At 34.6% G+C, this 16,471-nt stretch overlaps 1 protein-coding gene across 1 annotated transcript; it reads right to left on the reverse strand.

The window, feature by feature from the left end:
* Positions 1-5,185: 5,185 nt before the first annotated feature.
* On the reverse strand, positions 5,186-16,271 carry LOC115446969 (retinol dehydrogenase 13). The gene is made up of 6 exons (XM_030173820.2): positions 15,931-16,271; positions 15,605-15,741; positions 13,917-14,279; positions 10,666-10,787; positions 10,258-10,475; positions 5,186-7,157 (listed from the first exon to the last, which is right to left on the reverse strand). Exons 2-6 carry the CDS (start codon positions 15,720-15,722, stop codon positions 7,013-7,015), a joined length of 966 nt encoding a protein of 321 aa, XP_030029680.1. The 5' UTR covers positions 15,723-15,741; positions 15,931-16,271; the 3' UTR covers positions 5,186-7,012.
* Between the last annotated feature and the right edge of the window lie 200 nt (positions 16,272-16,471).

A 16,471-nucleotide genomic window follows, 5' to 3' on the forward strand; every position in this document is an offset into this window, starting at 1 on the left:
TTATAGATGTGGTAGTCAATCATTTTATTGCGCTAGTCTTAATGTTGAGTAGGACATACAAGAGGCGGTACATTTGTCCGGTACATGACGTAAGAGTGGCTCAAAATTATATATTGTACTACTTCAAATTTTATGTCGCGGCAGTCGCGTTACTTATTCTCTGTCTCTGGTAAACTGTAGGACGAGGACAGTGAGGTAGAGAACCGTATGTTACAAATTACAATAGGACGTTATTTTACAATGAACATTACATTACTGCGTTTCGAATCGCAAGCGGGAGGGAAATATTTTGAGGGTTAACATTACAAAATACTGTAAGATACGCATTAAAGCGCCGAGCCTCACTACGCCTCGCCTCATTTGAAGTAGGACGTTGTACCGGCTCAATGCTAAAAAGAGGCTACTCTTACAAACTCTTTTTTATCTCATGTCCTACCCAACTCTAGCTAGTCTTTAAATTATAGTGACCGAGAACTATGTCAAAAATTAAACCGCCTCCAAATACCACTAAAAACCAAAAAAAAAAATTAACATTACCTAAGTATACATTGTTTTGTACATTTGTTCATGTATATATTTGGCTTAACTATCAATTTTAATGACTAATGTTTAATTTTTATTAGGCACCGACCGCAAAATTGGTAATCAGTATATAAGTAGGTAATGTTAAATTATTTTTTGGTTTCTGAAGGTGGTTTAATTTTTTGTTAAAAAGTATTTATTTTAGCTTTTTTGGGTTAGTAATAATTATGACCGACCAAATGGCAATCGCTCTTTCAAACATAAAAAGAATTTACTAAGTCAGTTGATGCCTCTTCCGGTAACTCCTTACTGTTAAGGAGTTGTACTTTCCACCATCAGCTCAGCTACATAAGATGATGATTACCATACGCAAGTACTTAAGTTACTACATAAAATTTGTGAAAAAAGGTGTGTGAGCCTATAAAATTTTAGGGTTGCCCTCGATTTCTCCAGGATCCAATCATCAGATACTGACTTGGTGCCTATAGGCACCAAGTCAGAATCAATATCAATATCACTTCTGAAGTGGTCCTACACTTCAGAAGTATTCGCTTTCGAACAAAAAAATAATTTTGAAAATCGTTCCACAATTGGCGGAGTAATCGCGTAACACAAAAAAAAACACAGATGAATTGATAACCTTCTCTTTTTTTTGAAGTCGGTTAAAATATGAAAAAGTAAAACAAAATTATGTTAGTAAATGTAGGGACATGCACGCTGTACACCGTTTCATGGGTTTTATGGGTGTTCTACTATTATTGTTTGTTTTCTGTAAATTTTTTGTTATTGTTAAATCCTTTTAATTGAAATTTCTCACCACTTTTACGGTTATGTGCGTGTACTAGCTTTATAAACTAATCAGACTTTGTATACTTAAGGTGAGTCGGGGGAAGTGCGCCATAAAATTTTCATAGCTGGATTCAATACAAAATAATTTCTTTTTGTGCTGACTTAAGAATGTAATTTTATTAATTTAAGAATATTTGGTATTTTGTGATAACAACCTATAGCCATTCAAGGAAATTGGACCATAAATTAATAATATTTTGCTCAAAGTAAAAAAATGGTAGTAGGCGCACTTGCCTCCGGAAATGGGGTAAGTGCGCCTGTGTAAAAAAAAACGCCAATATGAAACATTATAAAGAAAACACTCATTTTAGTCCATAGAGACATAAGTTTTACTCGCAATGCTCTTGGATAATTTTTAATCACTCAATATTATAACAAACTATGGCTGTCAAATGAAATTCGGGGTAAGTGCGCCATATATATGTAAATCAGGGCTTCAAAACATTTTAGATTTTTTTTTTGCTATATAAGATTTTTGCTATATTAGAGTTTTGTGTGCGGATATGTTGGAATAAAAAATGGTAGCCCTAATATAAAATCCATTTTATTTCTTAAAACTAAAATAACATACAAAAATGTAGAAATTAACAATTTCGAATGCGTTATAACTCAATTACTTAGAATTTGGCCTTATGACATTTGATATGTTTTAGCTGCATTATATCCAGATAACGTGCCTGATCGAACAGTTGGAACCTATTCACGTAAAGTTGCTCTAGACCAAGGTATTTCAATTTTTCTTTTGTAAAAACGAATTAACTAATACGCCCTTTTATTTAAGTCGGCTCGAAACAAAATAACTTGAGTACAAAAAATTCTGCTGTTAAGTATAACATTTTTATAATAATAATTCATATTAGTAAAACTTATTCTCAAAAAAGGTTGGTTATATATGGATCAGGGGCAAGTGCGCCATACGACTATTAACTGTGGCGCACTTGCCCTACTCGACAATTTTTAAGTACATTTTTTCGCATTGCTAAAAATCCTTTATTTTAGTATATATAAATAAAATTCAGACAGGAAGTTAAAATAAAAGGTTTAAACTATGTATTCACCTTACTGGTTTACAGAAATATGTTAAATATCTTGAAATATTTGATGTTATCTTTCACGGGGTCATCTCTGTTTACAGGTCTAAATGACACTTAAAATAAAATGGCGAATAAATCGTATTAAAATGAACATAGCCATTTATGTTTTTTAGTGGAACTGCATTTCAGTTAGTAGCATCGATATAAGATTGCGGTAATTGTATAACATCAATAGTTTTCGATTTATTTAGGGTAGGTGCACTTACTCCGTCGGCGCACTTGCCCCGACTGACCTTATAACATGCTTGGGAAAAAAATACAAACGATTCAATGGACAATTGATAACAAAAAAAGCCCGGAGTTTGTTTCTGCCTTTCTTTTTCAGGCAGTAATCGCTTAGGCAGCAAGTGAAAGGCTGGTAGATAAGCTAGGTTAGGGATTTTATTGCCCTCACCGGTGAGGATCGCGACGCATTCCTTCCATTATCTTTATCGACATTATATACATCTTTTTTATTTCTTTTTTCCTGCCAGCCCGCGCTGGCTTATTTGTTTACTTTATAGTCTTTCATTTATTTTATATCCAATATAAATTGTCTTTAGTGACTTTATTAAATATTCTCATGTAACCTTGACTTATAAGTGCAACTGTGTTCGCTTACGTGATGAATAAAGCATTTTATTTTTTTTTATCTTTTTTAGATACAATAATAGCTCCTGCAGTTAAAATTGCTCTCATGACTATAAATTCATATCATTACATGACTAAGAATAGAGTAAAATACATTTTAAGTATACATATATTTTTTTCTTGTCTCATAAATCTTAATATTTTTTTAATTACTTACAGTATTTTTTTCAGTAAAAAAGGAATAACATAATATATTAAGCATCGATTACCTATTATTATAAGATGTGTCTACTATAAATACCTCGACCGCACAGCCTAGATATCGAATAACGGGCGATCGGCTCCCGGATAAACAACGCAGATTACCATTCAATATCTTCAAATTAGTTGCGATTTGCGAACACAATTGTGAGCAAATATTTCAACATTCTCGAAAAAATAAATATTATAAGTTATAAGCGCCCCTTGCACATCTAAAGCTGTTTCCTAGAATAGCGGTGCCGTCACATGACGGACACAATATTTGGACGCAAAAAAATGGCCGTTTTTGCGGTGACGACACGTGGAAAGTTCCATCACCGTTACGGCCACCAAGTCGTATCTGTTATAGGGCAGAAAAGGACGACCTTGATATAGCATTAATAATTTACTTGGTGTAGGAACTATCATCAAAAGAGGAAAATAATCGTATGGAGAAAGATGATTTAATCGAAGCTGGTACAGAAGGTGTAATTGAGATTTTATTACGTCGCCGTCTACAAAGCAATGTTGAGAAATTCAGAGAATAGTTTCGCCTAACACTAGTATTATTTAATTACGAACTTACCACATAAATTATGATTTGCGTTACAAACCATACAACAGGCACAAAAATTCTATAAGCCCAGAAAAAAAGCTATGTATACTTATTAAGTAGATTCCTAAGTCAATACAATAATATTTTAATTTATGCTATATTTAAAATTATTTATTTTTAACAGACCTAATACATAGATGTTCGCGAGATTAATTATATATTTTGGCCTTGCTCATTTAAGTAGATGCAATCTACTTCATGCCTGCATGACTGCCTGGATGCTCATCCATTGTAATTAAATGAATGCCTTGTGGAGAAGGAGCTATGATTTGTGCATGAGCACTAGTAGATTAGTACTCGCACGCATCTCGCACTCATAGGTATGTACGAAATCTATTAAAATTTCGTCGTCCTCGCTGCTCCAGTTGGAGCTGGAACTCATTTCGTTTGTCGTCCGGTCAAAACAATACAAAAATGGCTTCACCGCTATCGAGAAAAACGTTCAAGAAACTATTCGACACCGACAAGACGGCCCTCATGCAAATGGCGGTACCGCTTTTTGACGTTACGGTGTCAAATACCGTTCTCTAGAAAACCACATTTGGTTTATATAATCAACGTTCTAGTGACGTCATTCACCGCTGTATTACTGCCGCTTTATGACGTTACCGCTGTTTTACTTAAGCAGCGGTGTTGTAAACACAGGCGGACAGTTCATTATTATAAATTTGAGTTAATCAATTCATATTTTAAAATAATCAATTATAATATTATAATTCTGTTTAACCGGCCATTGTGTGTTTGAAATGTTAGCTTTGAGGTCTGTTTTTTTACTGTCTTATTGTATTTTCATTTTATTCTATAAATGTTTGCACCAAGTATGTCTATTATAGCTCAGTTGTTAAGCATTAGTATGATAAGTGAGACAGCTAATAACAATATTGTTTCTATAGCTATATAAAACATAATATTGGCAGGGTCAATTGTGATGCAACTTAAGTACCCAGCAATCACAAACCTGATGTAGTTGACAGAAGTAATTTGAAGAGAATATTGGACGTGTGTCTGGAGGGTATGCGGTCAATGTATAAATACAAAAATAACACTCCCTTTTAAATACGCTAAGGACCTGTTATACAACTTCTGAATAAATACTATAAGTCACATAAATGTATAAGCACATGTTACAAGGTCGCGTTCTAGACTATGCTCCCAAAGAAATAGTAATAAAATGAGCACTATGTATATTACCTTTTCAATAGGATAACTGTCATATAAAATTTACTTAAAACTTGTGAAACAGGCTCTTAAACATATTATTTTGTTGTATCTTATAATACAGTAAAAATAACGATTAAGTATAAAAATATATTTATGCATATATTCATTTAAAGTAATTACACCAAGCTAATATTCCGGCTTCATATTAGAAGACGATATAGCTTTAAATACGTTATACAGCTTTGTGACTACATTTGTGCACTTAAAAGCAAAGTATACAATGTAGATAAATCCCGATATTGGGACATTACAGCATAAGCACCTATTGTATCATATTCGATGTATAATTTTTAGGTAGGTACCTACATACTTAGCACATTTGGGAAATAAATATTTATATATTGTAACCCATTATTGCACATTATTTTTTTTATTAGTTAATCAATAACAAAAGTAAGCAGTGTGTCTACCAAAATCACTTGATTGAATCGCTGATGCGATTCTTGATAGGATCTATAAAAAATATGGCAACGGCGGAATTTTGTCTTTCTAGAATATTCTATAATTATTACTTATATAAAAGAAGAGAAAGTAACTGGCTGGTTGATGGACGCGCCAAAAGCACTAGGCATAGGAGCATGAAATTTTGCATAAAAATTCCTTAAATGCCTCAAGTGAATACTAAGAGAGGTTTTTGGAAATTCATCCTCTAAGCCTTAGCCTAAGCGGTTAAGTAGGGGATGACACTTAGCCTGAGATTTAAAACGCATTGCCGATTTTGAAAATTCTTTCACAAATAGGAAGCTGTCCTGCCTTACGTTACCTTAGAGTCCTATAGGCTGTTTACTCGGAAATAGGCATTTAAACGCAAGCGGAACCGCTAGCAAAAGCTAGTTAATAATATTCATTAAGTATGTACGAAAATAGCTTTACACTATATATATTGAATTAACCGGATTTAAGGTTATCAGAATGCTATACAATAACAATTACTTCGGTTAATTAATTGAGTCTGTACCGTATTTGAAAGGGCATGTCTGTTTTCTTTTTGAAATAGTGCAGTGCGGTATTAATGCGGAGTAACTACCATAAAGGATTATGAGCAGAATTTATAGATGCAATTCAGTTCCGCTCTGAAGTGCCGTATCAGCTTAGAGGCTGTTAAGATTCGCTTCTTAAGATAGTTGTTATTTGATAAACAGATATCAACAGCAGCTCAAATGATATCTTAAGTCGCAATATGCGAAGGATTTAAGGAATGCTTTATTTAGTACATACCTTACATGTCTACTTAAGATCCTTCTCAAAGATGAGATTGGTTTATTAATACGGCCTATAGTAACATCTAACCTGCACAATTTGAGTATAAGTAAGTATCTATCAAAACCATTGACTTAAGATCCTAATATGTATTAGTTAACATGTAAAATAAAAACTACGACAATTAAATGACCTAAGTACCCCTTATGTTCAATATTCAGTTCGGACTTACAAAATCTTTGGCTCATATGGGTATCTATTGAGCAGTTTTGCGTAATCTATTATATGTAGGCAATTTACAAAGGAATGTCAACTTTAAATTTTTTCAGCACCAACTGTATGAGTGATTTGACCAAAATTAATTTATAATCGCCATTAATTGGTTCATGAACAATTTAATTATGAATTCAATGTATACAATTTTATGTACAGATATTAACAATTCGTAGAACGAGGAGACTCTACGCTGGGTAACCTTACTGTTAAGTCGCGCGACTCGTTCTGAGAGTAGACCGCATAATAATGCGATGGTAAAAGTACTTTCCCGCGAAAACAAAATAACAACAATAATATAATTAAATAAGGATTTCATAATATTATTTTCTTATTGACTAATAGAAATTATTAAATATTATTAAGAATCATCATTAACAAATTATAATTTCATAAAACAGTAAGATTTATATAAAGCGTAAGAACGCTAATTTTGTGCTTTGACGCCAGGATCAGCTGCGGTAAACGGGTTGTAGTCTTGAAGTCCCACGAGCTCCATCGAGGCGTCCCATAGCTTTTTGCACATGGCGTTGTTTAATGCCTTCGAACTGGGGGTCACTACTTCGCAGTCACTGAAACAAAATAGTTTGATTATAATTAATACAAAAAATTGTCGAAAAAGACTTCGGCCATATATGTATTTCCCAAAGATTTATGGACATGTAGTAGGTAATTGAGTTCTCTGCCCCGTGGAATGGGGATGTTTGGAGAATTCTACCAAGGTATCCCCTATCTATCCTAAGCCTATACTATAGGGGCCGTCGGAAGGACGCTCTGTGCGCCGTTAGTATACGTTGGATGTTTTCAAGCACATTGTGATTTCTGTGATTCCTGGGTTAGATGACAGCGTGGCTGGTGCGCGGGGAATTTGAACCACCCACGCACATCCCTGCAAGAGACGGGCCGCACCAGGCCGTACAGAGTAGAGGTGGTTGCGGAAACACAACACTTTCCGTCAGAGGAAACCCGCAGTCGTCCCTAATGCGAAGATAACAATCGCAGAGTTTTAATTAGTATTGCTGTACATAGGGTGTATTATACATGTAGGTTATAGAGTTAAAAACTGGGCATGGTGTTGCGGCGTCCGACGTTTTCCATTCCTCCTAGCGGTTCCACGTCGGGTCGTTAGGCCTGCTAAACCGATATAAACCTTCAATCGCGTCTCTTGAAGGCTGGGCATAAATCACTTTCTCCGCGAACCAAAAATAATTAAAATCTGTCGATATTACATACCTGTACTTACTAAAAGAGGTACATGTTTATCAATGTGCGCGTGCCGCATACGACGAGCACATTGATAGATATGGACCTTGTATATCAGATATTTGTGTGATCCGGAAATATAAGCAGGATCTTAAAAACTCTACAATCTCTACAATGGCTATTTCAAGCGCCAAGTAGCAATTTGCATAAACTGTTGTGTTCCGATTTGAAGGACATTTTAGCCGGTGGAAAGGGCATTCGAGGCTTAACATCTCATTGGCGAGCGCATTGTAGTGCCACGCAGTACTTTATAGCTCGAAAGTTGTTTATAGCCGATCGGCTATAAACAACTTACGAACTTAAAAAAATACATAGTCCCTCGATTTGTTTGAGCTACCAAACCACACTAGGGTAGCGTAGTGGAGCCTAGGGCCTCTGTCATGCTCAGAGCAGGCTCATGCCTAACAGTAAGTACAATGGCCGTAGCCTCAACCCTAGGTTCATGCCGCCCGTCGACATAAATTCCTAAAATTTCAATGAATTTGTTTTGAATTTTATGTGACCTTTACAAATTATATACTTTTAAAAAAATGTTGCGTTCGCTGCCCCTTTTTATGCGCCGCCTGGGACCAAAATACAAGACTAATACTTAAGTAAGTATCGGGTTTATCCACTTAAAACTGGGTGGTTCAGAAATCATCGAGGGAGGCCAAGTGCAGATTTACGTAGACATTATGTCGCTGATGTGATCGCACACCTGTTGCTTGACTATAAATACATGCTTGCTGCTTGCTTTCTAATAACACCCACGTCATCATTACAACATGACCTCAACTATAAATGCATAATAAATAATTTATGTGTCTGTTATAGATCAATAATTAGGTATTGATCTAAGCTGTTATAATATAAGGCAGGGCATTTTTTATGGGGCACGCGAGGGCAAGCAGTGCCGCCAAATTAATTTTTGAGAAAATTGGCAATAAAAAGTACAGGAATGGAGGGAGGTACTAAAAATTATGGACTTACGACTTTCGAGAATTAGCGTATCCCCAAAAAAATGTGACAGAAAAGGACTGTATACATATAGGTATCTAATTTTTCAAGGCTCTGTTGTTATAATTAGGTACAGTCACTATCAGAACTAAACGGAAGTGTTATCTGTTTACACAAACTCCTCCTTAGATCGTCTGTAACTGTTTTCACAATACTTAAGCCATTATAAATAAATATATTAGTAGATACGTCTTCTTAAGGCCTTATTTCGTCATATTAAATTTTAAAGGCCGAAATATCCATGATTATTAATTATTTTTACGTTTTTCTTTCAACTGCGAGAACTAATCTACTAGACGTGAATTTAAATTCTTCACTAACTAGACGTGAATTTAAATTCTTTACTTGCCAATACTTGTTTAGTTACCCAGATTAAAGGTGAAACAAAATGTATGAAAATGGACCTTGAGGTATCGCCTTAAGGTGGTTAATTAATGGCTGACTCGATGACATGCAACGATAACATTTTTGCAACGTCATCATTTTTTATTGATTAGTAAGACATCTATAAGAACAGCCATTATCGTATTCTTTCTGAATCAGCATATTTTTATATAAGAGATTACGTTTTTTTGGATACCAGTATTATAATGATCTTATATTACATCTTAATAATGGTAGATTTTATCTATTTACCTAATATTTTGAGAGCAACTCTATATGTCGCAATTTTGATGGAATTTGGTACGGATTAACCTTGATCCAAAAAAGAAAAAGAAGTCCACAGTGGGTCTTGGATGACAGCAATGGGGTTCCACACATGTCGAGTTATTAGCAACACTTAGTTATAGGTAATTAATAAGGAAAGTGTAAGAGTAATCCGTAAACTGTTGATGTCATACAAAACATCGCGTAGGTATCTGGTAGAATTTCCTCGCCTCGTGTTGGGACTAGGATCAAGGGTTTTTGTAGGTACTCTTTCTTTTGTACCATAAAATTATGTAGTCTTGCCTATAGCTATGAAAGGTAGGCAGAGGTGCAACTTAAGTACTTGCCCACAATTTGCCGAACTCTTTTGTGCGATTTAGTCTCTCGGTTGCGCAAACCATCGTTATACTGGGTACAGATATCAAACGTCACACATATTTTGATAACCAAATTCAGGGATGGAAGCATAGCATTGATCAGGCTGAATAGTGAATACACTGCCAATTATGCCAAGAATATGTCGCTATAAAACCTTGAACTACAGTAAATCTTAATATTTTCAGTGAAACCGTAGATTTACCAACTTTAAATAAGTAGTAAAAATCAGAAATGTTCTGAGACTTTCTTTTATTTCAAAGTTTGACGGCCATCCATGCAGAAAATTTAGCCCAGAAACGGTAATGTATAATATTAAAAGTTATCGCTGAACATAAACAAAAATATTGACGAATTGAGTAATCTCTTTGGTAGTGGGTTAAAACTTACCTGTAATATAATCCAGTTTCGTTGGCACATTTTTCGTCAACAGCGCAATAGATCGAGGTTTGAGCGCCGAGTTCAGGTGATTTCATAAACGGTCCGAATACAAATCCTATGAGCGGTCTCGCGCCTTTAAACATCGTTTCGTTTAAGTGCCGACCAAGTTCAGTCCTAATCACTCCAGGGTGTAGGCAGTAAGCGTTTATGTCTTCGATATTATATTCCTGCAAGTGTTAATGGTAGAGTAGTACAAATAGAGTCTGCAAAAAAACGTCTCAAACCACGTCTACGTACTACAATCATTTATTTCGAAAATACCAGAATATAAAAATAAATAATAATACTTAAGTATTTAAAATAAATAAAAATATATTTTTATCGATAATAATTAAGAAGTAATTATTTTTAAAATACCTTTAATTTATTAGCCAGCTCCCTTGTAAACATAACATTAGCTAGTTTGCTTTGCGAGTACGCCTCCATACTATTGTACTGCCGTTTCTTGTAATTCAAATCATCAAAATTAATTGCGCCTCCTGAAATAAACAATAAAGCTATTAAGGGTGTTGAAACAACACTAGCTAAGTTTGGTAAATACATATAGATTATCACTAATCAGTAATCACAAATCAAAATCAGACTGGAAAAAGATGGTATTTGATGACATACATAATAATTTATTTTCAACCTATATTCGGACCTACGGTCTTCCTCCTAATTTCAAAGGGTTTACAATAGATACACAGTAATATTGAGATGGGGAGGAAAAATGCAATCAGTGCTTCTTATCTCAATTTCACTGCCGCACATAATCCCATCACTATAACAATGAAGTTGCTGCAATCTGTCGCTGCATTCTAACATAACAGTAAGTACCTAAATAACTAATACACACATCACTCCTTTATCCCCGATGGAATAGGGTGTGGTGCGGCAAAAGCACCTACTTTTCCCCTTGGGTATAATAGGAGGCTTGCCAGTTTATCACCATATCGAACATAAAATCAAGACTTCAAGCTGATACATTCCATTTTCCAGCCAACAGAGTTTATTGCTCTGTTGGAAATCATTATTGACAGTTGACAACTGACATACGCAATAGCCTTACTGGGGCAGTGATATGTTAATGTTAGGGACACCGGAACAAAGATTGCAAATTGTCTTCAAGATGCTCCATTGCCTGTATTACATCCAGGAAACCAGTGAAAGTAGTTTCACAAACGCTTTTTACAGAAAACGTTTTGCAAGCCGGCAAAAAGCTCTAGAATCCAGAACCTATCAAACTTGCACCGGCAGGTGTCGGCCATAGAGTTTATATAATTTAAGTTTTGTATACGTTAAAGTATGTTTTTTGAATTCAAGAACGCCAGGAATCTAAAGATTAATTACTTTACCATCAAATAGTCACTACACATTACACACGATGCATTTAGCAATCTATTTTATTGTTAATTAATGGAGGTAAAAGTAGGTATAAAATGCATTTAATAACTTCAACAACAATCAAAGTAGTTTGGAAAATGAAAGTCGTCAAAAATAATGAATACCTAAGTGATTATGACTCTGCGATAAAGTAAGATGTAAGTACTAAGTGGCAAATTAATATCTCTACTTTACCGACTAGGTGAGGTTATTGTAGTCTCAGTGATTCCAACCTGTGATCCAAGGCACCTAAGGATACCTACAGCTTCGGAGGTCCACCAAAGAAAATATAAATAATAATAATGTCGAAAACATAGAGCCGTATTAGAGCGCTTCACGGAACTAGTATTGACGACAATAGAAGACTAGGTTAAAAAGGTACATAGGTATTATGTAAGTTGGTAAATGGAAAGGGTTTAAAATTTTGAACAATTGTAAAAAATAGGTAGATACTGTAACTATAATTTTTCGAACGACCAACATGTCTGTCCGCCCCGTGACAAGACTGTAGTCCTCAAGACGTCGGGAGTAAAATAAAAACTAAATCCGCTATAAAATCCGAAATCTAGTTTTATTTCGATACTTAATCCAATACTAAAAGTAGGATAGTACTAATAATATTAAATAAGTAAGTATCATCCGAAATTTCAAGAATATACAAAATGTATATTCTTGAAATACATTTTGTATGGCTTTACTGAATGAATAAATTGGGCATGATGTGGAACAACACTCCTGTCAAGCGGCTTCAAAGCTATGTATGTTCTAGTTAAAACACGTTTTTGTTAGAACGCATAGAAAAACATGTTTGCATGCTTTGACAAAATGACCAATGAAAATGAATGATGCCGCCGCGCCGTGCCGTGGGGATGCGTGAGTTATAATTAGTTATTTATAATTATTAGACATCGGATTATTTGCAATTACATGTTTGCAGATCCAAATCTAAAAAGACTATCCTTATAGCATTTTTTCATATTGTGTTCTTTTTGGTTAATAGTACATATTTTGATAACTAAATGGATATGGATCGCAACTGCTACTGCAGTAAATTCTGATTCTATGTAGAGTGCGGTATAAACTTATTTTGTAATAAAAAACTGTCTCACTAAAATCATGTTTTCGCTTTATTAAGTAATTTCTCGCGACTCCACACGCGTGAAAAAGATTTTCCAGGATAAAAACTAGCCTATAACACTCAGAAATAATTTAGCGTCGTATTAGTGAAAAAGATCTGTGTGTTCAAACAACATAAACAACTCCACAGCTTTGTATAAATCTTTCCTAGTCGAATGCCGGCCTCGGCAGCCAATCTCATCGGATATCAGCCAACTACGCAGGAGATAGGTATTATAGTCCACAAGTGTGTGATCACCTGCCTGACTCCGAGCTGCGACCGAGTATTTTTTAAGATGGAAAAACCCAGTCACAATTTTATTTCCCCGACCCGAGATTCGAACCATGGCCCTCAGCCCGGTAGTTAAACTCGTAACTTGTACGCATTGCAACTACGCCATCGAGGCAGTCAAAGCTTTATATAGACGGTTGAATCAGGCTAATTGACTTAAGCGATTTTTTTTGCGACACTAAATTTCATACATATTTAAAATCAGCTCTTTTTTCTATGTTTTTTTACCTAGTAAGAATTTCGAAAAAAAATGTGTCAAGTCAATTGGCCTTTGAACCGTCGCTATGTATATTATATCTTTAGATAGATAGACATATGATAAAATCATGTTTTTACTTCCCATGCATGACTAGTCATCTGAATAAAAATTGCATGTCATCGGCCATACATTACCTATTATCAGGGATTAGAGATAATTAGACAGTGTCGCATAACTTACTTTAACAATAATACCCACAAGATACAGGCAGTACACAAATAAGTAGGTATTGAGCATAATAACCTAAGAAAAATATTTGCACACACACACTTAGGCCTTTTATCCTCTGGTGCACTCACTTTTCCGCCATATGTCTTTCGTGCGATGATAGGGGGAGCCTATAGCCATATCTGGCAAAAATTCCAAACTCCAGGCTGATACTGAGTACAAAAACCCAATATTACTTTGCCTGACCCGGGGACTGGACCCGAGCCTTTAGTACCTACTGCAGTCGTAATACAATTATGCCACCAAGGCAGGAAATATTGATTATAATTATAATTGACAATGATTACATTTTGTAATTTTATAAAGGATCTATGATAGGTAATAATCTGGTTAAATAATTATACTTACTTTTATGCGCCGTTGAAGACACAGTGACGATTCTCGCTGGTTTGCTGTTTCTGATTCGCGGCAACAGCAGCACCGTCAGCAAGAAATGTCCCAAATGGTTGGTGCCAAATTGAAGTTCAAAACCATCTTCTGTTTCACCTTTAGGACACATCATGATTCCAGCGTTGTTCACCAAAATGTTTATCTGAGCTTCCGTGTCTAGTACGGTTTGTGCGAATTCGCGTACCGATGTTAACGATGCGAGGTCGCATTTAGCTACCACTATCTTCCCGGTACCAGTGAAGCCCTGACAAGATTTTTCTATGTCGGCTTTAGCTTCTTCGGCTCTTTCTATGCTACGACATGCCATAATCACTTTGGCACCTAAAATAAACCCAAAGACATAAAGTCAATAACACAAATGTGGGAACAAACCAAATTGAATGACAGAAATAATATTAAATATAATTATAAATATTAATCTTCATAGAACTATTAAAGAGAATTATAATACCTAAAGGTATGGAAAATAAGTATCCCTTAAAGAATTGCCAGTTGGCGTGTGACGGGGTTTTTGCTTGACTGCGCTTGGTAATTAGTACCTATGAATAGAATATGAATACCGTTTGATATATATAAATGAATAAAGTTGGACTATGTACCTATAGAATTTATACGTTTGGGAGAAAATGCCCGGATCAACGTCTTTAGTGGCATTTTCTTTATAAAATGAATAAAATAATATCAATATTTCAAAAAAATAATTAAACAACTAAAGTGAAGATAACATATTGCAGAAATATATTTATTTTCTTTAAATAATATTTTATACATTTTGAATAGATAACTTCAAAAACTATAGTTAGCGCGCCGTTTTGCTAAGAGCGCTTTTTATAAAAATTGTCTGACACGTCTAATATTTGTAAAAAATTTGCAAAGTTGCTAGGTTTTACGGTTATGTAAAATTGTATGTATTTTTTCATTTAGAAAATAGATTCCGATCAAAATCGCAGCGGTCAAAGTAGCACCGGGGTATATGAAATAACACCGTGCCGGTGGAGACCGAAAACTAAGCTAAATTAGTTTAGCGTAGCTATCATGCCTGAAAAAATACACATAGCACATAACTTAGTGTACATAATTTATAGTGTGCACACAATGGCACACGAGTATGAAAATTGAAAACATCAGGACTATGCAAGCTAAACTAAACTCAGCTTAGTTTTGGTTGTGTAACCTACATTATATAGTCGACGGGTATGTCCCAGATTCGAATCTCAATTATTTGATTGGATCTCAATTTGCAAATTTTTTATAGGAGAATAATATGTAGGTAACACTAAATAATAAAAAGATACTAGTACACCATATATTACATATACCTAATTATAATAATACATAAGTATTATATTACTTTGCACTGAGAAGCTACCATAAAATACAAGTATTTTCAGTAACCTGATTTTTCAAATTTTCATTGCAAGATTTAAGTATTTTTTCTTTTTCTTAAAACTGATATCCTAATAATATTATTAATTTTAAAAAATAAATATAGCAAGTAGTTAGGCCCAGCCGTTCTCACTTCTGTGGTAAGACGTATGGAAATATTTTTGTTATGTTACAGTATTAACACGAATAAAAATTAATATAAACTTTTATTTTCTAGTCCGCATACCTATTATTATAATAATGAATATTTTATACTTCACCTCTTTTGTAGAAGTCCTTTACTGTTTCCTTTCCTATACCGGTATTACACCCGGTAACAAGCGCGGTTTTCCCTACTAACTTAGCGGTACTTAAACATCGTCCACTGAATAAAGGCATTTTCTAGTTTTTCACTGGCCTAAAACAATTTATATAAGAACTCAATAATTTGAATTGAAAGTTTGCAATACGCATCAGATGTTTTTAACGGTAAATGTTGTGTTTAATGATGTAGAATGTATTACAATCTGTTTACCGTTAGCTATTACTAGTCATAACTAGGTAAATAACAAATATATTAATTTTGAGTATAATAAAAGTATGGTACCTGAGTTAAAAACAACGAAAATGTATGTCTATAATATCCGTAATCCTTAGATACTTATAGTACAGTTTATTAAGCTACCGCTTACGTTTACACTACACAAGGTCGTTCGACGAACTACAAGCGATGGCAGCACGTCAGGTACTTATACATGGACACGACCCGATGACGCGCAGATAAACAAGTAATAGGCACGAATCACCAATATTTAAGTATACGAGCTAATCAAAGATCAATATGTTAGATCTATACTATGGCATACTAGAACTAGATAGGTACAACATAAAAATAAATTAATGCCGTCGCAAATTTTTACAGCCGGTCTAGAATAAGTAGGGAAAATAAATAATTATGATTTTTTACTTATATAACTTATACCTTCTGGATAAGTTTCGGCAGAGCGATAGACATGACAATCAGATATCGATATACCCGGTGAATCGATTTATTAGAAAAAGCCTATTTCTGATTTATTGTAATCCACTATCACATATTATGCTCTTGATGGGAATGGGGGCTGTATACTTTTATTTCTTTTGCCTCT

Source organism: Manduca sexta, chromosome 28 (assembly GCF_014839805.1).
Source record: "Manduca sexta isolate Smith_Timp_Sample1 chromosome 28, JHU_Msex_v1.0, whole genome shotgun sequence".
Lineage (NCBI taxonomy): Eukaryota > Metazoa > Arthropoda > Insecta > Lepidoptera > Sphingidae > Manduca > Manduca sexta.

Excerpts from the sequence above, each read along its gene's own strand:
- LOC115446969 (XM_030173820.2), bottom strand. The coding sequence starts at position 15,722 with ATGCCTTTATTCAGTGGACGATGTTTAAGTACCGCTAAGTTAGTAGGG. Across the intron at positions 10,476-10,665 it reads AGCTGGCTAATAAATTAAAG|GAATATAATATCGAAGACAT; the intron begins GTATTTTAAAAA and ends TAACACTTGCAG. Across the intron at positions 7,158-10,257 it reads GAAACTGGATTATATTACAG|TGACTGCGAAGTAGTGACCC; the intron begins GTAAGTTTTAAC and ends ATTTTGTTTCAG.